The sequence below is a fragment of the Chinchilla lanigera genome, unplaced genomic scaffold, assembly GCF_000276665.1.
Source record: "Chinchilla lanigera isolate Chin_1 unplaced genomic scaffold, ChiLan1.0 scaffold00092, whole genome shotgun sequence".
Taxonomy (NCBI): domain Eukaryota; kingdom Metazoa; phylum Chordata; class Mammalia; order Rodentia; family Chinchillidae; genus Chinchilla; species Chinchilla lanigera.
In genome coordinates, this window is record NW_004955493.1 from 3,009,197 (window position 1) to 3,035,832 (window position 26,636).

At 39.9% G+C, this 26,636-nt stretch overlaps 1 protein-coding gene across 1 annotated transcript in view; it reads left to right on the plus strand.

The window, feature by feature from the left end:
• Positions 1 to 25,442, plus strand: part of Rbbp6 (retinoblastoma binding protein 6) — a gene marked incomplete at its 5' end in the record, with an annotated part of 31,117 nt that extends 5,675 nt beyond the window's left edge. The window contains 16 exon segments of the mRNA XM_005405106.2: positions 2,749 to 2,785; positions 7,064 to 7,108; positions 9,129 to 9,217; positions 9,335 to 9,431; positions 9,805 to 9,944; positions 12,427 to 12,599; positions 13,975 to 14,078; positions 14,302 to 14,639; positions 15,350 to 15,446; positions 15,584 to 15,662; positions 15,754 to 15,808; positions 17,777 to 17,845; positions 19,741 to 20,103; positions 20,396 to 20,497; positions 21,349 to 23,103; positions 23,464 to 25,442. Of these exon segments, the coding sequence (XP_005405163.1) occupies positions 2,749 to 2,785; positions 7,064 to 7,108; positions 9,129 to 9,217; positions 9,335 to 9,431; positions 9,805 to 9,944; positions 12,427 to 12,599; positions 13,975 to 14,078; positions 14,302 to 14,639; positions 15,350 to 15,446; positions 15,584 to 15,662; positions 15,754 to 15,808; positions 17,777 to 17,845; positions 19,741 to 20,103; positions 20,396 to 20,497; positions 21,349 to 23,103; positions 23,464 to 25,027 (5,107 nt within the window). The 3' untranslated portion in view covers positions 25,028 to 25,442.
• Positions 25,443 to 26,636: the final 1,194 nt, after the last annotated feature.

A 26,636-nucleotide genomic window follows, 5' to 3' on the forward strand; every position in this document is an offset into this window, starting at 1 on the left:
CGCCCATAGTGTCCTCTGGTTAAACTGACTCAGGCTATATACTTAGAAGTAAGCAGTTACTAAGAAAAAGTTTTGCTCTATATGGAGTATTTTCTTTACCCCAAAAATATACATGCTGAGCTGAGCTGGTGGCACATGCCTATAATCCCACCTACTTGGGAGCCTGAAGTGAAGAGGATCATAAACTTGAGGCCAGGCTAGGTAACATACCAAGACCATGTACACCGCTCCACCCGCCAAAAAACCAAGTATGTTGTGGGGCTCTGTCCTGCATATTTTGAACGCATCGAGTATTCAGTGATGCTGGCATATACTCCTTCATCGGTAAGGGGCTTCGGTTGGGAGGCCATGGGGTATATAGGGTTTACGAGCATATTACTGGCTTATGCCGGTTGTGACACTTTGGTGGGTTATCTAAAGTGTCTGTGTCTCAGATTTCTTTAAACAGGTATAAGTGCAGTTTACCTTGGGGTTGGATGTCTTCATAACTGCAGGTTGAAAAGATTGGGGGGGAATATTGGTTACATTGTTTCTGGAGTGTGCCTGTAGTTAAGCCTGATGATTGCATCCCTAGCGAACATGCGTAGATTTTTTTCTTGTCACTCTAAACACTACAGTATAACTAGCATTTACATCATGTTGTGTATTACAAGTGATCTAGAGATCATTTAAAGTGTAAGGAAGATTTCAGTCAGTTTTATAGAAATACATGCTGTTTTACATATGAGACTTGGGGGCATCAAGAAGACTTGGGTATCTGCAAGGTGTAAAGGTGAAGGTCCTGAGTCTAGTTCCCCTTTAACACCTAGGGGACAGTTGTTCTCCAGCTTTTAGAGTTGTAAGAGTTAATGGTGCTTGGTGCATGCCGATTATTGGAGTAAGAACACAGCAGTCCTAGGGGTAGTCTAGTGCTTATGTTCACTGAAGAAACACATAATGAAAACTCTATATCCTTAACTTCTGCTTTCTTGCAATTTTAATAGTGATAGAACTAGAATATGTGAATAGCACAACAACTTGGGCTACGTAAGGGTAACGATTTCCACTGAGAAGTTGGATATCTTTGTTCAGAATTTTGGCAAAATCTTCTTTTGGGTCAGTGAAAAATTTCAGAATTTGCCAGTCCTAAAAAATGGAATGTATTTGTGGACTTGAGATAAAATATTCATTTCTTGGAGCTTTAGCTCATGTGGGCAAGTGTGCTGAGATTTTTTTCTTACCAGTTTGTGGCAAAGTTACATTTTATGTGTTAACAGTTGGAGGTCCTTTTGGGTAATACCTTCTGAAGAGTAGCAACTTCAAAAATCTTTTTGTTGTAGTTAACAAGTTAACTTATTTATGAGTGCTTTTGAGTTTGTTTTTGTTTTTTGTAATACTAGTAGTGTTAGCATTGAATTCAGGGCCTTTGCAGTGAGCTTTATTCCCAGACCTTTTGGAGACTGGGTCTCTCTAAATTGTAGCTGGGTGTGAAGTTGTGACCCTTCTCCCTCCGCTTCCAAGAGTGCAGGTACTAGAGGTGCGCCCCACCACACCCAGTGTGCTTCTAGCTTGAGTGTTAATGCCCACATTTTAGTATGAAGTTATATTTTACATGTGCTTTTTTAAAAAAATCAAAACTTTGGATTTTTTTTTTTAATACTGAGAAATTCTGGGCACAAGAATTCTTTGAAATACATAGCAAAATAAGCTGCCAATTAAAATTGGATGCTAATTCATATTACCTCAGTTGTTTTGTTGTTTTTGTTTTTTTGGGTTTTTTTGGTTTTGGCTTTGGTTTTTCTCCAGTACCAGGAATCAAACTCATGACCTTGCACTTGCCAGGCAGGCGCTGTGCCGCTGAGCTACAACCCCAGCCCCCCTCAGATTTCATTTGTAATAAATTTGCCTCATAAAATGTCAGAGTTCATGAAAATCTTTTTTTTTTCTTTCTAACTTCAGAACCTCCAAATCATGCAAAACCTAAAAATTCCTTTTAGATGTTATCTAACATTTCTCTATAGTCAGGATACCATAAACTTAAAACTAAAGCTGTATTTGGCATTTTCTATCCCCTTTCCTGTGTGTACTAAAGAAATTCCCTTTCGGGTTGATTCGTATATTCTTTTAATATATGAGGATTAAAATTGCCTGGTTTTATATAACCATTTAATTCATTCTTTTAAATACTCAGTTTTTAGGTTGCATCTTCCTGGTAGTTTGAATTCTTACTCTGTCCTTGAGCATTATTTAAAAACATTTAAAAATGAAAATAACTGTTAACCTTTCCAGATTTGAAAATTAGCTTTTAGAGAGCAGCATTTTCTCAGGGATCCGAACCACAATGTTAATAATACTGATCTTGCTTTAAAAAAATCTGATGTGGAAATCTGATGTGGAAATCTGATGTGTACATCTGGACCTATTAAAAAACAAGTAAATAATTTTTCAGTCTGTTAATAAGCCAGAGTTCCTAAACGTAAAAAATCCTCAGACAGCCTTTCAGAAAGTATTTATTGTAAGTGGCAAGGTATACCTATTCTAGAACTGTAGCATACTATGGAAATTTTTTAGGGCCAGATGTATCTTAAATTATTCAAAGGTAGTGAAGATTAAAGTAGTTTATCCATTACTTCAGAAATGGACTGTATTTAAATCTTCATACAAAAGGAGAACTGTATCCCTAAAACTGTGATTGGAGAGACATAGTAAGTTTTATTAGCATAAAAATTCACAAATAGCTAACATACGTTTTTATCTTTTATTTTTTAGAAGTCGAACTGAACCAGTGATGGGAACTACAAAAGCAGTATGTAAAAACACAATCTCACACTTTTTTCTACACATTGCTTTTACCTTTATAATGTTGCAGTGAAGTAAATCATTTTAGAACTTAATATCCAACTGACCGTAGCACATATTGTAAATAAAATGTATTTTGATGACAGCTCAGTTAAACTGGATATCCATGGCATAATTTGCACACTCATTCTGTAGACGTGGGTAATTTGTGCCCATAGCACTGTTTCCTATTAAATATGGTAGCATTCTTCCTGTATGACACTGTGTTGTACAGTAATGTATGATCCTTTTTAGGTCATGTAGGTTTTACACTAATGAACATGATAACATGTTCTACATCTGTCTGTCTATAGTTAGTATTTTGTATGTATGTACAGGCTGTTGTGTGCTTTTTGTTTCTTGCAATAAAAAAATGTTTGGAGTGTATATTTTGCCATTTCCACGTTGTATCACTTAGTTTTTGTTAGTTTTTTTTTCCTACCTCATAATGGCTTTCAAAAATGCATTAGCAACATGCAAAGCTTACATTACAGTTTGCTACTTTCTTTGAGTTCAAATACATCATAGGAAAGAGCTTTCCAGAGACCCTTGATAGAGTTTTATTAGTCTTGCAGTATTTGCCAGTTTTGAGCTCCTGTCCTTTGCTTACACCTGTACTATAAAGTGTAAACTGAAGTTGGCTCAGTCTGCAAGAGTACAAAAGTGTGTTGGTGATTTTATACCAGTGGGTATATTGTTTTCAAAATTTAATACATGGTCTTACACTTCTTTCTAATCTGTTCAAATGCCTAAATTAAGATATTTCCCTTTTTCTTAATACTAAAATGCTACATTCCTTGTAGGCTGTTGAAAGCTATAGCTTATCAGAGATAACTCCCTGCAGCCAGGGTAGTATTTTGATTTTTATAACTACAGATGGACCTCAAGTGTGACACTGTGTTGACTGAGCTCTTAAGTAAAAGGTAGCAGCATTCCTAAATTGTAGTGTGAAACATCGGTTCGAAGATACAGGTCTATCTTAATTGGGTTCTGTAAACTTGATGGTTCTCTAAACATTGGACTGCGCAGGCTTGATATTGTACACATTGCAAGACGTCTGAAATCTTCATTTAGAAATCAAGGGTATTGCTTGCTATTTACTTTTTGAGTATTAGTGATCTTTGTGTGTGAGGCATTTCGCTAACCTGGATCATTGAATCTTAAACATGATAACAGAACTTTGAACTTGTTTTCAAAAGTATATGGCCTTTAGTTCTCATGGAACTAAATACAGTGATTCAAAGATCAAAAGTCTTAGTGTTTGGGGGTGGTTTTCTCCCTCTTTTAGGCTATATGGGATTTTTTTTAAGCATAATGCTGTAAAACTTGTCTGAGTTTCTGTTTCGCTGATGGTTGGTTTAAAGCTGATTTTTATGTATCCAAATGCTAGCACAAAAAAGATTGACTATCCTGGTGACTGTAGTAGTAAATGTAACACATTTTGTATGAAGTACATTTTTTATATAGTATTTAAACGAATTCAGATGAAGTTTTATTTCTTGATAATAATTATTTCCTTTTTGTTTATTAGCATGTGTATAAACACAAGTCACATGTTCATAAATAAAGTTAACATTCTTTTAGCCCTGTGTGTTCCCTGGCATGTCTGTATTACATTTATAAGCAGTTTATTTCAAGCTTATTTAGGTTTCTTCTTTCCTTTTTTTTTTTTTTTTTTTTTTTTTTAATGTTTGTAGAGTGGCTTTAATTTTTCGGTAGAATTACCTGAAATGAAGACATTAAGTAACTTACCCCATTGTTATTTGCCTGGGGTACATTTGCTGACATTCGGAATGAGAGAATATATTCCTCATACATAATTAGTGTCCATCTTAGGAGTCTTCAAAAGTGTGTGGAGTGTACATAGTCACAAAAACAAACAGAGGCCTTGAACTAAATGTTTTGTTCTGGTTATGGATGTATATTTTTGGTGACTTAAGCCAACTCTTGCTCAGGCTGGCTGTTTCTGTACCCTGCAGCCTTTTTATTGAGTCGTCTTTCCGTGTGGGTACTCCAAAGCTGGGTATTATTCTTGCTCGGTGTGAGAATTACAGTGTGTAGGATCCTTTAATGTCAGTCAAGTGCAATTGGCATAAAAAGATGTCAGGTCCTTGCTTCCAGAAGTACAACCCCCTAAACAGATGTAGAGAGGTGGGTTAATTTGAATAAGTTTTTACAATACGTCCCAGTTTTGTGAAGATATTTTTTAATGCGATAGATTTTTTTTTAACATTAGTACTTTACCTGATCATCTCACCAAAAAGTCAGTATTTTTACTGACATTTTATCATATATAAATTCCTAAATGTTCTTAAACCACTCTTTATCAACATTTCTTACTCATTTCTTAACACCTTGCAATATGTAGAAAATAAGATTAAATGCCTTTCTAAATTTGTGATAAATCTGACAAATTTGCAAGTGTATTTAGGTGCTATAGTGATCATTTGGTGGGCAAAACATGATGGAGATGTGATTGCATATTTGAAACCACTCTCAACTCAATAAATATACAGTATAATTAATGACAGAAAGCGAAAAGGAAAGATAGCCCAGCATAAAAAACTAAAATGAAAGTTAAATGTTAGAGGTTTGGGAAGATTTTTTAAAACACCAGTTTTTCAGTTCCAGCGATAAGAAAATATAATGGATTGCTTTCTTCCTAAGGAAGTCACCAGTACTCCTGTTGCGGTAATGAACTATGTGTAAAGGTTACTTGGTTTCATTGGTTAGAAGCATAGTATAGATGGAGGCTGGGTGACAGCAATTCAGTCTTTGCTACGTACATTCTGGTAACTCCTGGTTAAGGTGAAGTGTACAGTAACCCTTTTAAAAATAGATTGAGTAGGTTGGGTTTTATTCTGGATAAAAATAGAATGTGTATGTTTCCATTGCTCTTCTACTTCTTGAGATTATTTCTCAAAGGAAAAGTTACTTCAAAGCTGAGCAAGAGTGAGAACCCATTGGTGGGGTTATGTGGCTACACACAAGGAATGTGGAGTTAATGTATTTTGAAATGTGTAACCTCCCCCTCCCCCGCCAAGCACGGAGCAAAGAACCTTTTGTCCAGATAAACATCCCAGTAATAATACCTATCAAGCTAACATTTAAAACTATAAAATATTTGTAAGATGTGTCTCAAGTGTAGCCATTATTTTTACTTACATTTATTAAATCCCTTCTGCCTGGGCATTGGTTAAGAAGTTCACACTGAAAATGGTTACATTTTGCTTGGAGTCTTAAGTCATGCTTTTAATTAATGCTCTTAGAAAAATACCCAGTGAAGACTTTTTCTTTGAACCAGACATTTTTTACATTCTCTCCATTTTAAAGAACAGTTCTGACCAACAGTGCATGAGAAGCTTATAAAATACTGAATAAGCAACACTGTGATTAAATGGAAAGCTGTAAGGAGCTCGTGTTCAAGATGACAGTATTTGCTGAAGATATATTTGTATGTGTGTAACATGCGGATACATACCTTTATAAGCTAACATCGTTTTAGAAAATGAAAAGTTTTAAATGTTATATTTTTAAAGCCCTCTTATAATTTTCATACATATTTGCCCTGTTTGGTTAAGTAACTTTTCTCCAAATATTAGAATCCATTGATCATGTGTGACAGCTCTGTTTACCCTGGATGCCTTTGGTTTTCTTTTTTTTTCCCCTAAACATCTTTGCTCTGACAAAGCGGTGGTTTCGTTGGCCAGAAACTATTGTTAAGTCTTTATATGGGAAAATAAACTTCCTTGAACTGAGCAGTACATGCTCGTGAAAGAAAAATGTAGCCATGATGTGACAGCTGTCGTTTATTAAAGGAATTATCTGAGCCATTAAGGAGCTGCTTGTTTTTTCAGTGTTGTATGATGACATAGGGGAGGTTTAGATTTCTTACTGTCTACCGGTGCACACTGTCTTGAGCATTATAAAATGCAGAACCCATGGAGAGACAAGGGACTGCAATGTATTTAGGCACAACACCGGACAGATTGCGTGTGTAACAGGTTGTGTTATTTGATCTTATTTTTCTTGTAGTTAAGTCCCCTTCAACAAATAACTTTTATATTGGGGGTAAAATGGTGTAAAAAGGAACTAGGTTGAGCTGCACTTAGCAGCCTTGAAAGAAAACAGTCTTTTTAAGAAAATGCCCAGTATTTTGAACATTAAGTGACATTAGGGGCTAAGTGATCACTTCCAGATGTTTTCAGTGTGGAACTTGAATGTGTGTTTAATTTTTTATGAACAGATTGATGACTCTTCTGCATCTATTACTCTGGCCCAGCTTACAAAGGTATATATACATATATTCTTGAAAATATGTCTTTTTCTAACATTTTATGTGGAAGCATTTTTTTAAATGGGTTGGGGGAGGATATATTCTGCAAAACCATTGTATATATTACTATCCTGTAAAGAGTAGTTTCTGTTTTGAGAAGGTAGGGGAGTGCTTTGTCAGTCTCAGCATAATGTTGGAGTATTGTTCATCTTCAAGACAGAAGAAACACACGAAGCTATACTTAACCATTTCCCCTCATACATTTTAATTATACATTGGAAACAAAGTTCTGGAGGAATCCCCTGGTTTGGGCTGTAAATTATGTGGACTTTGAGCAGCCAAAGCAGAAGATTTCCTTTACCTGGACAGTCTGATTATTTCTTGACTATTTGAGTCGAGCCCATGAAGATCATTATTTTAAATGTTACGGTTGTTTCTTTATGCTGTAGGCTGTCTGCTTTAGAAAACATTTTAAACAACCTAATTTGTTTGAACACAGACTACATGAATTATGTAAGTGTATAAAACTGTTCACAGGAGTATACCAATGTGTGTGTTTGACAGAGGGACAAACTGTTACCTCCTGAAACCGTTGTGTATGTCATGTTTTACGATAAGACTGCTTGCATTTCCGGCTCAATATGTATATCTTTGGTTTGGGAAAGTACAAGTGATGGATTTTTTTTAAAAACCAATTTAGCTTGCACATGGTGCCTAGGGGGAAGAAGAGTAGGGTGACTTTTGAGGGCCAAGAAGGAAGTTGTCCATTTTTCCAAAAATCCTTTTTTCCCTGGCATCAGAAATACGAAACCAAGTTAGCCAACCAAGATAAATAAAAAGGATTCTCCAGTAGTGTTGTCCTTATCTTGTCCTTGGCTTCGTTGTAGGTTGTGTCCTTTTTCCCTAGGGTGTATCCCTCCGAGATGTCCTACTAACAGACAATTACTTTTTAAGACCCTTTCCTAGGAAAACCACACGTTAAACTTGATGATGCTAAATCAGTGGAGTAAAACCATTTTACTTTATAACTTCTTCATGCAGAGTAACTTAAGCTAGAGCTAACATCATCAGTTTGCAGCTGCTGGTTTTATCCTTGTGTACTGTAAGGGCCGCATTTGAGTTTTGGTCTATTACTACAATTGTTGCTTTGCGGGAAAGAGTTGGGGAGTTTTAGAGGTTTGGGGGATTCTTTTTTTTTTTTTTTTTATCTATTTGTAATATAATGTTTGGGTTCAAACAAATTAGTTGTTAAACATCTGTAATCAGTTTTCTGTAAATGTTGCTGCTGTTCTAAGCTCTGTTACTGTTAAGCATTCTTTGTATATAAAATTACAATAAAATGTTAAAACTGGTTGCTTGTTTTGTGAATGAATGTAAAGTTACAAAACCCAGTGAATGGCTGGTATGAGTGCTAGATGTTTGAAGATTCAGGTAATTAGAATCGCTCCCTTAGACCCTGCTTATATCTACACTATTATATATAATACCTTAAAGATAAAGTTCATAAAATTTATCTGGAGAGTTGAATTAAAGTTACAAATGCTTAAAGTGTACATTCTTTGTACATAATTTGAAACTGACACCTCGACCCTGAAGAGCCTTCTGACTTTTCTAATTGTTGTGTAATGTGTTGGTTCACCCTCCTCACCCCACCTCCAGTTAGTATGAAATTACACTAGGCTCCGTGCTCAGTGCTCTGACACTTGAGGTATTTTCAAGGTTTTAGAACGTCAAGTGTTTGCCCTTAGTCTTTGATTTACAGAACAATAATACTCAAGTCCTAATGGAAGGTACAAACAGGGTCTAAGGTTTGAGTGCCCCCAGAAAGACTTCTTTTTCAGCCTCCCAGACACCCAGACATCATATAACCTAAGGAGCTCCCAGTGCCGCTTCCAGGTTGTACTTACATGTAAATAGCTATTTTATGCAAGGTTAGTCTAGATACTGCTCTTTACAGGATGAGTGGTGTTGTCTTTGGCTGTGTGGTCTTAAATGTGTTTCTAATGTGTGTGTCAAATAATTACCTGTTAAACAGACTGCCAATCTGGCTGAAGCCAATGCTTCCGAAGAAGATAAAATTAAAGCAATGATGTCACAGTCTGGCCATGAATACGACCCAATTAAGTAAGTTCAAAGATACTTTATACTAACAGAAACTTTTGGGGGAGATTTCCCCTGCCCCCATTCGAAAGCTTTATTATTTGGAAATCGGTGTGTAAGTGTATTTGTTTTCCTTTTTAGTTACATGAAGAAACCTCTCGGACCACCACCTCCATCTTACACATGTTTCCGTTGTGGTAAACCTGGCCATTATATTAAGAATTGCCCAACAAATGGGGTGAGTCCAAACTAGAAACTATGGTACATTTATTTTCCTTGGAACTATTGCTTAGCCATACTTTTCTCCTTGGTAGAAACTGATTTGTCTGTTAAAATGGCAAATGAGCACCGCTTCTGGAGCCGGAGCTCCCAGGCTTCCTGTGTTGGTTTTGCCATTTAATATCTGAATGGGTTTAGGCAAGGTACTTAACTCTCCGAGCGTGCTTTCTTTTGTGTAATGACCTTAGTAGGACTCACCTCACATGACAGCTGTGTTAAATGAGGTTAATTTTGTAAACACTGTAAGTAAGTTAGTAAACACTGCGTGATATTCATGGATGTTAAATAAAGATGACTGCTTTTTTTCTCTTTTCCCTTTTCCTTCCAAACAGGATAAGAACTTTGAGTCTGGGCCTAGAATTAAAAAGAGCACTGGAATTCCCAGAAGTTTTATGATGGAAGTAAAAGACCCTAACATGAAAGGTGCAATGCTGACCAACACTGGAAAATACGCAATCCCTACTATAGATGCGTAAGTGTGCGAGTTCGCCGCGCCCGCCCCGGGAGAGCCGTGCGGTCTTGGGCTTCTTTCTTGTCTGTCTGAGTTTGTTGGGAACTTTGTGTCTCCAGATCAGTAGTTTCCACAATTGCACTGAAAGGCTGCAGTCTGCTCCATTTAAAGCAAATTTCAAGTGGATTTGGGGATTTTTGTCGTCAGTGAGGGCCACTTCCCTTGTAGTCTTCTAATTTTTTTTTCTTTTACTGTCATACTCCGCTTGCTCATTCACGTACATACTTCCACATTATCTTACATGTATACTGTTTGCATTTCTTAAGTGACCAAAACGGATATAATCATTTTCAGAAATAAGCTTAAAAGTTCTGCAAGTTAGTGAGGCAGAATTCCAAGTATAAGTGAAATACTGAGGAATCTTGAATAAGTTTGGACATACCATGAAGTCTTCAGATTCTAAAGTAGAGTTTATTTCATTCACCATTAATTCAGACCAGCTATAGCTTTATAAAACACCTTCATGCTTATTTTTAGTGTTTTGAGATTTTATTTCATGAGCCCGTTTTTAGTGAAAGGAACAGATACAAAAATGTAATGTTTCAGGCCAGCTAGGTAACACTCCATTTTATCCGCCCTTAGCAGCATATGCAGTTACCTTGTGACTGCCATCAGCAGCTGGGAACACATGATATCAAGTGTTCCTTTGGACTGGTTCGGAGTGTTCTGCTGAAGACCCCAGTTTTTTATTTAGGAATTATGTGATAAGATCCTGATTATGCATTTTTAACAAGTCTTCCAGGAAACTGAAGTTAACTTCAGGTTTTACCTTGAAAAACATCAGTTCAGAGAATAGGTATTTTCAATGACAAAAGAAAACTTTAAAAGTATTTAGGACCACATTTTTCCTTAGCTCTGTGCTCTAAATACTGAACTATACACAGTGAGCAGGTAGGGATGGTGAAGAGAGTCACTGTGGAACGGGAACTGAAAAGACTTTCTGAACATGTGTATGAGAACGGAGTGTTTCACAAGTAGGAATGACTCTCCCGAGCGCCCCACCCTGCTCCCTTCCTCAGCTTCACCCCCATCGACTTTATCAGTCACCATCCTGTGTTTTTGTGGCTCATCTGAGAACAGTCTGTTGTTACGCTGTTTCTAATTCAGAGATACCTTACGGAAGCTTCTAACCACTTCAGGTTGAAATGGGTAATGCTGTCAGTCTAAGAGCAGACCACTGCATCTCTGTCATGTAGGAGTTCTTTCAAAGTAAAAATTTGTGTTGGGAAAGTTAGCGTCACCTGTCAGCTCTGTGAACTGACTGACTGACTTTTGAGTGCTGAGAAGAAAGCCCTTTTGTGTCAGACACACAGCAAATACTGGGGACAGATGGGAGCCCAAATATTTTAAATGAAACTTGCACCCTCTCCACTAACACCACTGATACGCAGCTCAGACTCCTCTGTTTCTTGTATCCTCTGTTCTCCTTTTTTTCCTTCCTTTCTTTTCTCTCTCTTGGGCAGTGGGAGACTCCTCTTTCACAAATTGGGAGCGGTGGGGCATAAGCAAATTGATACTTATTTCTGGAATCGTGGTGATGTCAGTGGAGCAGCTGCAACCCAGATGACACACCTACGGTACCCTGCTGCATACGGCCGAGGCTCTAATTTTCAGCATTGAGATAACACAGTCTTTTCATAAAGGAAGTAGAAAGGGTTTCTCTAGGAATTCCTGTGCCTTACAAATTCGATGCAAAGGTGGGGTGTGGGAACAGCGGTGACAAATCTGAAAATAGCTTTTGGGGTTTTTTTAATAGAGTTAATACCCAACATTTTTGCAGATGCATTTCTAAGAAAAAATGAGCTCTGAATGTCTAATGAGATGTTGCTTTATATTTCTATTTGTAGCACATAATTTGAGCCTTCAGATCAGATTTTTAAACTGATTATAAATAGGTTAATTTCTTAGGATAGTAATTATAGTAGATAATGGTTTTGAAGTCTCAATACTATTCTGTTAATTAATTGTGTGGCAGTAAAATATTTCCCTTGAAGTATCCCTCTTTAATTGTATAATGTCAATACCAATTTTAATTTCCCATCTTGCAGCATTTGTGTAATAACTTCACGGTTTTGGCGACGGTTAGATTTGCAGGTGCATGTGTTGGTTACTTATTTTTTCAAAAACGTGCTGGCAGAGGGTAAAACTTTGTCGCACCGAGTACGAGGCTCGGCTTCTGTGACTCTCGGTTCTTAAGAGCTAAGCATTCTGGGATCCTTTTCACTCCTTCTATCATTTCTTTACTTCTTTTCATTATTCTTGTATAGAGTTTTGTGTCTTTGTGTACGAAGAGGGTATGCATAACAGCTCCCTCATTTTGGAAGATTTACTTACCTAAAATGATGGGCCTTGTACTGAATTATATGTTCCAATTATAAAGTAGAACATATAGCATGATTATTTTGTCCTCTTACTGTTAAAACGTTGAAACCTTCTTTCACAGAGAAGCGTATGCAATTGGGAAGAAAGAAAAGCCACCCTTCTTACCAGAGGAGCCATCTTCTTCTTCAGAAGAGGACGACCCGATCCCAGATGAACTGCTGTGTCTGATCTGCAAAGACATTATGACTGACGCCGTCGTCATTCCCTGCTGCGGAAACAGCTACTGTGACGAGTGTAAGGAACCCAGAGCCAGTGAAGACGTGCACTCGGGATACTTACCTTTGCTTGGAGAGGCCTTGACCAGCACTGTGTTTCGTTGTGGTGGTGGTTAGCGTGTTGAGGCAGGGTTAGCTAGGTAGTGCAGGCTCTCACGTGTGGCCGAGGTTGGCCTTGAACTCACAGTGATCCTCCTGCCTCGGCCTCTGGAGTACTGGGAGTACGAGCGTGCACCGCGCCCAGCCCAGTGAGCATTTAATAGTGAGAAGTCTGGTTTTTTTAAACACTGGCCTCTTTGTGCTCTTAAATATTAGCATTAACTCCCTCGTGTACTTCCATCAGGGTGGCTGTATGTGATATTTTTAGTAGAGAATTTTGTTTTCTACATGTTTTGTATTGTATACAGAGATTTTAAAGCCTTTGGGGCCTTAGATAATTCTGGGAATATTTTTAAATGATACCTTAGTCTCTTCCCACCATTTGTTTTGGCTTTTTTTTTTTTTTTTTTTTAACTCAGTCATATCAGTGATATGAGTTTGTTTCTTCTTATCCAGAAGAAAATGGTGTTATCTGAAAATTTTAGTGTTCTGTTTTGGTATGGTTTTTTTTCATCTGTAAAGATAGTTTTAGAATGTAACTATTTTCAAGCCTCTTTGAAGACCAAGGTCAGGAAGAGGTCACTTAAAATATATTTCGGATAACAAACTGCTTACTGAAATGTAAGTGGTGAGTGTACAATTTCATCTTGCTTCTCCCTGCTGTGCTGCAGGTGTGTAATTTCCTTACCGGAATGATGTGGGGGTTTTGTGTTAGTTTTGTTTTGCTTTTTTGAGACAGGATCTCAGTCTGTAGTCCAGGCTGGCCTCAAACTCACAGCGAGCGTCCTGCCGCAGACTCCAGAGTGCTGGGATTCTAAGTGTGGACCGCCGTGCCGGGCTGTGATGCTTGTTGTTTAAAGTGCCCTTGTACTGTGATTATCCGGAAACGCTGAGCCGAGTGCACATTTCTGTTGCTTTTTCCAGACTGCTCTTACTTCTGTTTTCTCCTCACTGTGCCGGTGACAGCGAGCCTGCCAGAGCTGTCAGGTGCAACTGCTGCAGCACACGCGCCGTAGTCCGTCACCCTGTGCTACACTTTGATTACCAGCGAAACAAAAACACTTCGTTTAGGAGGGGGTTTCTTCTCGTTTACACTTTGTTTAAGTGTATCTGTGGCTTTCTGAGGTAGCTGAGGTCATAGAGAAAGAGCAGAGGACTACTATGAAAAAGATTTCACAGTTCTGTGTTTGGAAAACAGTAATTTATCAGAAGAAATGTAGTCCGTCTCTAATTCATTCTGCAGGTACCAAGTTGGTCCTATGTTTTATTAATACTGAAAATTCGTTCACACGTAGGTATAAGAACAGCACTCCTGGAATCGGATGACCATACCTGTCCAACTTGTCATCAGAATGATGTCTCTCCTGATGCTTTAATCGCCAACAAATTCTTACGACAGGTAGCTATCTTTGTACCCTGTAATGAAAGTAAATTTAAGCATTTAACGGTTACTTGATTGGAAGCTAGATTATGTATTTCTGGGGTCAGGGATACAGCTCAGGGGCACAGTGCCTGCCTGGCAAGCACAAGGTCCTGAGTTTAAGTCCTGGTACCAAATAAATAAATACAAAATAAACGTGTGTAATTATGTATTTCTGCACTTTTATGTTTGGTATCTGTAGGCTGTTAATAACTTCAAAAATGAAACTGGCTATACAAAAAGACTCCGAAAACAGTTACCTCCCCCGCCACCCCCGATCCCGCCTCCAAGACCACTCATTCAGCGAAACCTACAGCCTCTGATGAGATCTCCGATATCACGGCAGCAGGACCCTCTGATGATTCCAGTGACGTCTTCATCTGCCCACTCAGCTCCCTCTTTGTCTTCCTTAACTGCAAGTCAGTCTTCCTTGGCCTCTTCTGTACCTGGAAATCCATCTTCTACCCCAGCTCCTGTACCCGACATAACTGCAACTGTCTCCATATCTGTCCATTCAGAGAAGTCAGATGGACCCTTCCGGTAAGTTTGTATTTCTCAATGTCAGAGAACAAATGAAATGAGGCCCAGAGAATCCTATGGCACATCCAAGATCACCCCTTCAGTTTAGTAGTTGAGTTAAACCAAAATTTAGTCCTAATCCTATGTCCTTTGGTATTTATTTAGCATATACTTTGGACTTTTTTTGACTTCCTTTTGAAGTTTTACTATTCATGGAAGTGCTTTCTATCATATGTAATAATTTTGTTTTTTGGAAACAGGGTCTCATAATGTGGTTCAGGCTGGTCTCAAACTCATAGCAGTCCTTCTAACTCAGCCTCCTGGGTGCTGGGCTTACAGAGTGGCGCACCCCTCCCAGCTATATGTAGTAGTTCTTTTTTTTTTCTTGAGACAGGGTTTCACTATGCAGTTCAGGCTGGCTTCGTAGTTTGTGAGTTCAGGCTGGCGTCGAACTCAAAGTGATCCTCCTGCCTCAGCCTCCCCAGTGCTGGAATTACAGGCATGCACCACCATGGCCAGCAGATGTAGTAGTTCTTAAGGTAGTTCCTTCTTACTTTTGTATTTATGCATAAAGAACTCACCGAAGACTGAGTCCTTCCTTTCCTCAGGAATGTTCATCATCTTTGACTTCACACATCTTGATGATGGACAGTTAGAGATAGAGTTATTTTCACTCACAGTGTACCATATTGGATGACTTTTTAATGCATTACAATTACATTATTTTCTAGGGATTCTGATACTAAAATATTGCCAGCTGCAGCCCTTGCGTCAGAGCACTCAAAAGGAGCTTCTTCAATTGCAATTACTGCTCTTATGGAAGAGAAGGTAAATTTACTGGCTTTCCAACTTTTCTGTGGTTGGGGTTTTGGGGTTTTTTTTTTAATTTTGTTTTTTTCAACTATTCTCTTTTGTCCTTTTTTCTTTTTTAACTATACTTGTTTATTTGTGGTTCTTCTTAAAAGGGTTACCAGGTCCCTGTTCTTGGAACCCCATCATTGCTTGGACAGTCATTATTACACGGACAGCTGATCCCTACAACTGGTGAGTAAAGTTACTTTGATTTGGACCTTACGACTCCTTATCCAGCATGCAATTTCGTATTTACTGATGGCTTCTATTTTTCGTTTATAAGGTCCAGTAAGAATAAATGCTGCTCGTCCAGGCGGTGGTCGACCAGGTTGGGAACAGTAAGTACATGTTTTTCAAAAGATGTAAGAAGATAATTGCTCTGAACTGAGTAATGGAATCTATAACCGACGCAGGGTGCTTTTTATTGTAACTCCTCTGTTAGAGGCCACATTAATACAGATTTTATGTCAGCTATTCAAGCTTATATGAGGAATTATTTTTTCAAAGTATTATAAGTACAGTTGACCTTTGAACAACTTGAGAGCTAGGGGTGCTGGCCTTTGTAGGGTAGAAAATCTACACATAAATTGTTTTTTGGACAGTGTTGAGGATTGGACCTAGGGCTTCACACGTTCTAGGAAAGTGCTCTACCACTGAACTACACCTCTAGCCCCTAGCTTTTGACTCCTCTAATTTTACTGGTAGGGTACTGTTGAGCAGAAGCCGCTCACTGACGTAAACCGTTCACTGACATAGACTTTGTGTGTTGTTCGTGGTGAAAGATAGCGAAGAGTTGTGGAAGGTGTCTTGTTGCTTCACACAGGTAGTTCACTGGAGACTAAGCGCTGCAGGTATTGCGGTTACGTCGCATGTATTTAAATGCGGTGGGTGTTGACCATACTTGAGCAGTAATCGCAGGAGGTCCCTGCGAACTGCAGTGGGCCGGGTATGAATGTTGCGTCTTCACATTCGTTTACGTTTCCCTTGGCTAGATGGTGTTTGTGCCGTCTGTGGGCATAAGTTTTGATGAATTTAAACTTCCCATAAGATTTGCATGTATTTTATGGTAGAAAGAGGAAAAAACTACTAACTACATATGTTTTATGCATTTAGAGCATATCGTTTTCTAAATTTTTGACATTTTTAGGCTATTGCGTATGGAAGTTTTTTCAATTGTCACATATCTCAAAAAAAAAAATGGAATAAGCTCTACATACAAGTGGACTTGTGCAGCTCAAACCCACACTGTTCTAAGGGTCAATTGTCATTCTTTCTCCAAAGTAGTAAAATACACATCAAATGCTTTTCTCCTTTCATGTCTTAACAAATGGGGATCTCGGGGCTGGGGATGTAGCTCAGCAACGCAGCGCCTGCCTGGCAAGCGCAAGGTCATGAGTTCAATTCCCGGTACCGGAAAACAAACAAACAAACAAAAAAACAAATGAGGATCTTGACTAGACCTTAGTTAGTGAGTACATAAGAATTATTTGAAAATTTATTTTAAATATGGAGTCACTTAAAAGGTTAAACTTTTCCCCTTAGTTTGGGGTATCAAAATGTGACTTGCATAAACAAATAACATACTAATATTAAAATGTATCAAACAAAGTTTTTATTTTGAGTATCATCTATGTTAAAGTCGTGCTACATTTTTAAATCTACTGGATATGACTTTTTACCGTGAAATGCACAGTACTTGGATTTCTGTGGGATGTTTCTTGGCACTAAAAATCAGTAGAATTATTTAATACCTTTCTAATTTTTAGTCATACCTGTCTAAGACTCATTCTAAAATTTAGGTCTTTTAAGCAAGAGGTAAACCGAACTTCTCATTGCTAAGTGAGAGATTAGAAGAAGGTACACGGAATATAGTACCCGGGTAGACCTGGGCTTGCACCCCCGCTTCTCCGTGGGCCTGTGCTGTTGCTGCTCAGCCCCCATTTCCTCATTCATAAAATCGCAGTGTTGTTAGCTACCTTACCATACAAAATGCCTGTTAGCACCTGGTACAGTGGGCTCTCCCTTTCCTATAGGAAATTCAGTCATTCATGCTAGCTTAAAATGTAATAAAATATTCCTTATTGAAGCTTAATTATTGTTATAATATGGTTAAGCAGAAAAAGAAAATTAATTTTAAGTAAATGTAGTACGTGCTCAGATTTTACCTGGAATAAATAGAGATGCAGTAGGTAAAAGTTTCCAGCGTAATTGAAGCAGATACCATAAAGTCTGAACAGTGAAAGGTCACATATTATACTCACGCAAAAATGCTCAAACCTATTTTATGCTCTTTCCCGCATGCATAGCTCCAACAAGCTTGGATATCTGGTTTCTCCACCGCAGCAAATTAGAAGAGGGGAGAGAAGCTGCTACAGGTAGGCGTGCTGGACATCTTGGAAAGCGATAAGTCTTAAACGCGCTGAGGAGCATGCAGAGACGAGGAAGCAAAGCAGCGGCAGGAGGAAGGGGGACAGTCATTCTGTTCATGCTGCTTTTCAGTCGCTCATAACTGTCCGTAGTTCTGAAAAGCATAAATTATATTTAGTATTTTTGTATTTAAATTTTTTTTTTCTTTCCTTTTTTTTTTGAGTCAGAGTCTCACTAGGTAGTTCAGGCAAGGCTCAAATTTGTGGCAGTCCTCCTGCCTCATCCTGCCGAGTGGTGGGATTATAGGTGTACGCCAACACCACCCCCATATTTAATATTTTAAATGATGGTTTTTAAGGCTACACCTTTTGTACTGCTTCCCAACTACTTTCTCCCTGTAAGCATACAGAATATTGATGATGAAAGTTAACTTCCTCAACTCCCATTTGAAAAGTTGCATTTATTTGTCTTTCCGTTACCATTTCTTTTCCAAAAGAAAAGACCAGAGATTGTTAGGGCTGTTGCCCTAAGAAGGCATAAACAATGTTAATCTGAGATGGAAAGCATAGATCTCTGTTGTATAGGTCACAGTTGCCACCAGGATAGAGGAGCCTCCAAAATTTTGTAACAAGAGTATTAGAAGTATCTTTTGCGCCATTGAGAATTGCTAGCTACTACTTCACTAGTTGATCTAGTGTTAAAAGGTAGTAGTTAAGCCGGGCCTGGTGGCGCACGCCTGTAATCCCAGCACTCGGGAGACTGCGGCGGGAGGACCGCTACAAGTTCAAGGCCAGCCTGGGCTACATAGTGAGTTCAAGGCCAGCCTGAACTACACAGAGAGACAATGATTTTAAAAAAGGGAAAGTGGGGCTGGGGGTTTAGTTCAGCGGCACAGCACCTGGCTGGCGAGCACAAGGTCCTGAGTTCGATTCCCGGTACCGGAAAAAAAAACTAAAAAAAATTTAAAAATAAAAAAGGGAAAGGGCTGGGGATACAGCTCAGTGGCATAAACGCCTTCCTGGCAAGCACAAGGTCCGGAGTTTGATTCCTGGTACCAAAAATAAAATAAAATAAAAATTTTTTTAAAAAATTAAAAGGGAAAAAAAGATAATAGTTACTAATTCATAACTCTGAAAAGCTTAAAATCTAAGCCTTTTCTCCTGCTTTGGTGTACCAAGTGGCCATAATCTAAAGACTTTAGAGTTCAATAGACTCTAAGGACTCAGTTTAATAGACTCAGTTTCTTTGCTGAGTCACAATTCAGGAACTTACAGCAACACTATTTTTATTTTATCCTTTGGAAGAGAACTTAAGGTGATCAGGTGTTGCTTACAGATATTAAAACTTTTCTGTACGGTTTTTACCCATTTCCTCAAGAAGAAGGCGCCAGGGAGTGGGTTTTTTGCTTTTAAACTTCGGTCTTAAGAGGCATTTTGGGGAGGACTGCGTCCCAGCAGCATTCGTCTGTCAGTTCCTTCTGAAGACAGGAGCAAAGGATAAAGAGTGCGGTGATAATCTGAGCTTTACAGGAGAACTTTTAAATGCAGTGCTGCCAGTGAGGGTCCTGTTAGTGCACCATCTCAGTCTCCACACGGCCTTAAAAATCGCCGTTGTGTTAGAGTTACCTTTTGCTTTTGAGTTGGAGTCCTGCTTTGTTGCCCAGGATGGTCTCAAACTCCTCAATTCAGTGATCCTCCCACCTCAGCCTCCTGAGTATCAGGGGCTGCAGGCTCCCCATGCGGCCTCTGCACTGACATTTACAAATAAGTGGCGTAATGTGTCTGTGTTCGCTGAGTAAGTTGATCCATTCCATTGTGTGTTTGGGAATGTTTATAGAGAAGGTAAGCTTCCTTGTCTGAGATCAATTAAATTTAAAGGGATATCTTGAAATTTATTTCTCCAGAAGTATAAACCGCGGGCGACACCACAGTGAAAGATCGCAGAGGACTCAAGGCCCATCGCTACCAGCGACTCCAGTCTTTGTGCCTGTTCCTCCACCTCCTTTGTATCCGCCTCCGCCCCATACACTTCCTCTCCCTCCAGGTGTCCCTCCCCCACAGTTTTCTCCTCAGTTTCCTCCTGGCCAGCCGCCACCTGCTGGGTATAGCGTGCCTCCTCCAGGGTTTCCTCCAGCTCCTGCCAACTTATCGACACCTTGGGTATCATCAGGAGTGCAGACAGCTCATTCAAATACCATCCCCACAACACAGGCGCCGCCTTTGTCCAGGGAAGAGTTCTATCGAGAACAGCGCCGACTAAAGGAAGAGTGAGTGTTTCCGTGTGAAATTACTATGCACCTTTCCATTTTCTGGTGTAACGTTAAGTAGGCATCTTTGGAAACATTTCTCTAATGTTTCTACTTAGTAGAAGAGAATTCACCTAAAATTTAAACCAAAGCCATATAAGCAACTTCCTCAGGGATTCCTAGTTATTTATAGTTTTAAAGTGGAAAACTAATGACAATTTCATTCATTTCATTCATGATCTAATTACATTTGTCTTGTTAGTTTTCTTCAATGGTTTTTGTTAACTTTCACTCTTTAACTTTATTTTACTAGGGAAAAGAAAAAGTCCAAGCTAGATGAGTTTACAAATGATTTTGCTAAGGAATTGATGGAATACAAAAAGATTCAAAAGGAGCGTAGGCGCTCATTTTCCAGGTTAGTGTTCTGCAAGCCTTCACCACAGAATGACAAGCGGGACTTTGAATATCCAGGGATTAGCTGTGGATAGAAGTAACACTGTGCTCACGGAGGTTTTCTGATTCGGTCTAGGTGTATAGAAATGGAGGTGTTGCCTATTTCCCAGTATCTGTTTATTTTGAGAAAATGTCTCAGTGTAAATTCTATTGCGTAGAACTAGCAGTTACGGGGAGTAAATTGCCCTTGTCCCTTGGCATTGTTTATAGATAGTTTAGAGTAATTGGGAAATGTTTATGGAAGGAAGGAAATAGGGAAATAGACAAAGACATTTACAAGGACCCTTTTGGCAAAGGCTACAGCTTCGTGCTGGAACATTAACCTGTGTGATTGTAAGTTAGTAGTAGAACATAAATTACTCTATTGATTAAAAAACTGAATTGGAAAAATTCCCTGGAAGTTTGTTTAAAAGTCTTTCTTTTTTAGTTAGCCTTACACTTCAAATGTGGTTCCTTTTGACATTAGACTATTGGCCAGTATAGGATGAAAAATGGACTGCTATTTAAATAATTGGACAGGCAGCAAAATATAAATTTAATTGGTGTTTTGTTTAATAGTTAATAAGTTCATATAACTCACGATACATTAATGCACTCCACTCTAGTTAAGACTTCACTTTTGTTTTGTAATAAACGATTGCTCTGGTTCGTCTACTTTTACTTCATTCTAGTAGAGGTCACTGTGCCTCTTTAATCACCTAAGATAAAACTTGACATAAAGAAAAATGACAGTGAGAATGCTAGAACCTGCATCTGTATTTTATTCTGTATGTATTTCTCCACTGCCAATTACTGCTGCATTTTTACTTTTAGGTCCAAGTCTCCCTATAGTGGGTCATCATATTCAAGAAGTTCGTACACTTACTCTAAGTCGAGATCCGGCTCCACGCGCTCGCGCTCTTACTCGCGCTCATTCAGCCGCTCACACTCGCGCTCCTACTCACGGTCGCCTCCGTACCCCAGAAGAGGCAGGGGCAAGAGTCGCAATTACCGGTCCCGCTCTCGGTCCCACGGGTATCATCGGTCCAGGTCGAGGTCACCCCCGTACAGACGCTATCACTCACGATCGAGATCTCCTCAAGCATTCAGGGGACAGTCTCCCAACAAACGGAACGTACCTCAAGGAGAAGCCGAGCGTGAATATTTTAATAGGTACAGAGAAGTTCCACCACCTTATGACGTGAAAGCGTATTATGGGAGGAATGTGGACTTTAGAGATCCCTTTGAAAAAGAGCGTTACCGAGAATGGGAGAGAAAATACAGAGAGTGGTATGAGAAATACTATAAAGGTTATGCTGCTGGAGCACAGCCTAGGCCCTCCACGAACAGGGAGAACTTCTCTCCGGAGAGATTTTTATCACTTAATGTCAGAAATTCACCCTTCACAAGAGGTCGCAGAGAAGATTATGTTGGACAAAGTCATAGAAGTCGAAATATAGGTGGCAGTTACCCAGAGAAGCTTCCAACAAGGGAAGGTCACAATCAGAAGGATAGTACAAAGTCCAAAGAGAGGGAAGGCGACAGTGTTCCTGGAGATGGTAAAGGAAATAAGCACAAGAAACACAGAAAGAGAAGAAAAGGTGAAGAGAGTGAAGGCTTTCTGAACCCGGAGTTGTTGGAGACTGCGAGGAAATCGAGAGAGCCCGCAGGTGTTGAAGAAAACAAGACGGACTCGTTGTTCGTTCTTCCAAGCAGAGATGATGCCACACCGGTTAGAGACGAGCCGATGGATGCAGACTCCATCACGTTCAAATCCGTGTCTGAAAAGGACAAGAGAGAAAAGGATAAACCAAAAACAAAAGGTGACAAGGCCAAACGGAAGAACGATGGGTATGCTGTGTCCAAAAAAGAAAACGTCGTAAAACCTGCTAAAGGACCCCCAGAGAAGCTAGATGGAGAGCGTGAGAAATCTCCTCGGTCTGAACCTCCACCTAAAAAAGCCAAAGAGGAGACTCCAAAGACGGACCCCGCTAAACAGTCATCTTCCTCACAGAAGGATGAGAAGATCGTGGGCACTCTCAGGAAAGCGCACTCTAAATCTGCAAAAGAGCACCCAGAGACAAAGCCGCTCAAAGAGGAAAAGGTGAAGAAGGACTACTCCAAAGATGTCAAGTCAGAAAAGCTAGCTAATAAGGAAGAAAAGGCCAAGAAGCCTAATGAGAAAAACAAGCCGCTTGACAGCAAGGGAGAAAAGAGAAAAAGGAAAACTGAAGAGAAAGGTGTAGATAAAGATTTTGAGTCATCGTCCATGAAAATTTCTAAAGTAGAAGTAACTGAAATAACGAAACCGTCACCAAAGCGCAGGATGGAACCTGACCTTGAAAAGGCGGACCGGTCCCCAGAGAAGGACAAAATTCCATCCTCATCTGCCCCAGCCAAAAAAATCAAGCTCAACCGAGAGACTGGGAAAAAAATTGGGAGTACAGAAAACGTACCTAGTGCAAAAGAGCCCTCTGAGAAGTTGGAGTCCACCTCCAGCAGAATTAAACAGGAAAAGGGCAAAGGAAAGGCCAAACGGAAAGTCACCGGGACTGAGGGATCCGGCTCGACTCTTGTGGATTACGCCAGGTACCTGATTGTGGACAGGCGGGTGTGGCTACCTGTTTGGGGAAATGACTTCCTTTTAATTTTACCTGTACTTGTACGTTTCCCGTTAAGAATGTGCTGATCATGGGGATTGGCCTGGTTTACACTTTTAAGTGGTCTTTAAAGAAAGACATTGTTAGACAAAGTTGTAAGATTTGGGAGTTGAAACGTTTGTTTTGATACCTTTATTATCCTTAAGTCATATTTTTGTATAGCTTTATTAGAGCAGAAACTTTGGCTTTTTAAAGTTAAAAGGACCTTTAGTTTGTTGAAGTTAGCATTCCTGTATTGTTTTATAATTAGTAACACTTCATTAATTAAAAATATTTTTATCCTCTTTAGTACGAGCTCAACTGGAGGCAGTCCTGTGCGGAAATCTGAAGAAAAGACAGACACAAAGCGAACTGTAATTAAAACTATGGAGGAATACAATAATGACAATACCGCTCCTGCTGAAGATGTTATCATCATGATCCAGGTTCCTCAGTCCAAGTGGGATAAAGATGACTTCGAATCTGAAGAAGAAGATATTAAATCCACACAGCCTATAGCAAGTGTGGGGAAGCCTTCTAGTGTTATAAAAAACGTTGCTCCTAAGCCATCCAGTGCAGGTAAGTACACGGAGAAAGAGAATGAACCATCAGAGAAAATGAAACTAACGAAGGAAATGAGCCATGAAGTTCTGCAGCATGAGGCAAAAAGTTCAAAAAACTCTGCGTCTAGTGAAAAGGGGAAAACCAAAGATCGAGACCATTCAGTATCAGAGAAGGAAAATCCTGAGAAAAGGAAGAGTAACACTCAGCCAGAGAAAGACAGTAATCTGGACCGTTTAAATGAACAAGGAAATTGTAAAAGTGCATCTCAGTCATCTAAAGAGTCTCGAACTTCAGAGAAGCATGACTCCAGTCGCAGCTCCTCGAATAAAGACTTTACTCCCAGCAGAGACAAAAAGCTCGACTATGAGAACAGAGAATATTCAGGTTCCAAACGGAGAGATGAAAGAAATGAGTTAACAAGAAGAAAAGACTCTCCTTCTCGGAATAAAGATTCTGCCGGACAGAAAAATAAGCCAAAGGAGGAGAGAGATTTGCCTAAAAAAGGAACAGCAGATGCCAGGAAAAGTTCTAGTCCCTCGAGAGACAAAAAACCTCATGATCATAAGTCACCTTATGATACAAAACGTGCAACTGAAGAGACAAAACCTGTAGATAAGAATTCCTGTAAGGATCGTGAGAAGCACGCAGCAGACGCGCGGAGCGGCAAAGAATCAAGTGCCGGGAAGTTGCCGTACTTACTTAACCCGCCAGACCCACAGCTAGAAAAGGAGCAGCAGCCTGCTGGGCAAACTGACAAGAACGCTGTAAAGCCTAAACCCCAGGTCAGTCACTCCTCGCGACTTTCCTCCGACCTGACTAGAGAAACTGATGAAGCTGCTTTTGAACCCGACTACAATGAAAGTGACAGTGAAAGTAATGTGTCTGTGAAAGAAGACGATACTTCTGGAAGCATTTCCAAGGACCCGAAAGAGAAGACGATGGAGAAAGCAAAAGAAAGCCTGGACACGCCAGCAGTCGAGCAGGTGGGCGTGAGCAGGAGCCAGAGTCAAAGCAGCCCTAGCGTTAGTCCAAGTAGAAGTCACAGCCCTTCGGGAAGCCAGACCCGGAGTCACAGCAGCAGTGCCAGCTCCGCAGAAAGTCAGGACAGCAAGAAGAAAAAGAAAAAGAAGGAAAAGAAGAAGCACAAGAAACACAAAAAGCATAAGAAGCATAAGAAACATGCAGGTACTGAAGCAGAATTGGAAAAAAGCCAAAAACACAAACACAAGAAAAAGAAGTCAAAGAAGAGCAAAGATAAAGAGAAGGAGAAGGAGAAGGATGACCAAAAAGCGAAATCTGTCCCTGTGTAAAGGGCAGATTTTTTTTTAATTGACTTAATTACTAAGTCATCTGTATTAAATTTTGTTATAATGTAAAGAGATTCAAGCCTTGTAAATAATGACATGGAAGACCCTGTGCTGCACTTAAAATATTGCTGCTTGATTATTTGATTTTTACATCAGAGCTTTATAACACGAACTTTTGTACAGAATTGTGAGTTGTGACCATGTAACATGAGAGGTTTTGCTAGGGCCTATTATTTTTAACCACCATTAATTAGTTGGGGTGGAGTTTACTGTGAAATTTTCACATTTGAATTTTTTTAATTGCCTGGCAAAAGCTGATAGAAGTTCTAAAATATCAGCAGAATGATTTGCTGAATTCATTACAACCCCGTTATGTGACGTTTTGATTACAATAAAAGTTTTCAGTAAACTTTTCAAATGTTGGACGTTCGCATTACTTACGAGATTAGTGTTGCGTGTCCTTCATTTCCCTGAGGAAAACATCATTTGAGCCTGTCAGCTGAACTGAGTCTACAAAGTCCTAAACACCGGAGACACACTTACGGTGGGCTGGCGGTAGGGGCCCAGAAGTAGGGCAGGATTTGCTGGAGACGTAGTTAAACGGTAATCGCAGACTTGGAACTTATGAAGAAATACGGGTAAGTGTTAGGTTCCTTAGGCTTGCTCAGTGTGCCCTCTGGTAAAGCAGACACTGAGCACTAGGTCCAGCTGTGACGGCTTCCTGCATTGCTGCGGCTCCGGAAGGACGCTGCGGACAGTAAGAGGCTGCGGAGAGGACTGGGGCGTGGGGCTGACCGCGGTGCTTAAGCGTTGCGGTGTAACTGAGAAAAGGATTGCGGTGTAAATAGGAGTTACCTGAATGCCTGCTTGGACGGGAGACCAGCTGTGATCCGTGCTGGTCCTCTAGAGCAGCGTCTCGGGCTTGGACTTGGGTAGTGGCACAGTATTTGCAGAGGGGCCCTGCGTTGGGTGCTCCGTGTTAGGTTGACACGATTTTAAGTAGCATGTGGACATAACTTTCTAAAGTACTTCTAGTGCAACATTCAGTGTTGAAAGAAAAATCTAGGGGCCAGGGATATAACTCAGCGGCGTAAGCGCCTGCCTGGCAAGTGCAAGGTCCTGAGTTTGATTCCCGGTACCACAAAAACAAAACACAAGTGCATACTGGTAAGGGTGAAAATAATTCAGGGGTGAGTTGGATTTGGGAAATGTTACTTTTGAGTCAAACGAACTTTTCCTCTGTAGGACTGTGCTTCTGTTTCGATGATTACGTCCCCGTCTGTTCTGAGCACTCCAGCCCTGCCCCCACCCGCATACTGTACATACTGTCCCGACCGTTAATCCGGCTGGTTTGCACACTCGTTCCAGTTAGTCTGGCCCAAAGTTGCAAATTGTTCCCCACATCCACTGAGGATTTGGTACCCAGAGCTTTTATCATACATTCCATCATGGGAGGACAAGCACGTTACCCAGACATGTTCTGTAACATGAAGCGGAAGTGGCCTTCGCTTTGACTGCAGCCTGGTTTTTTTGTCTTGTTTTGCAGCCTGTGTCTATGACAGTTTCTTGGAGTCCCTCGTCCTGTCTCCACTCCTCTCCCATTTAATGCGAT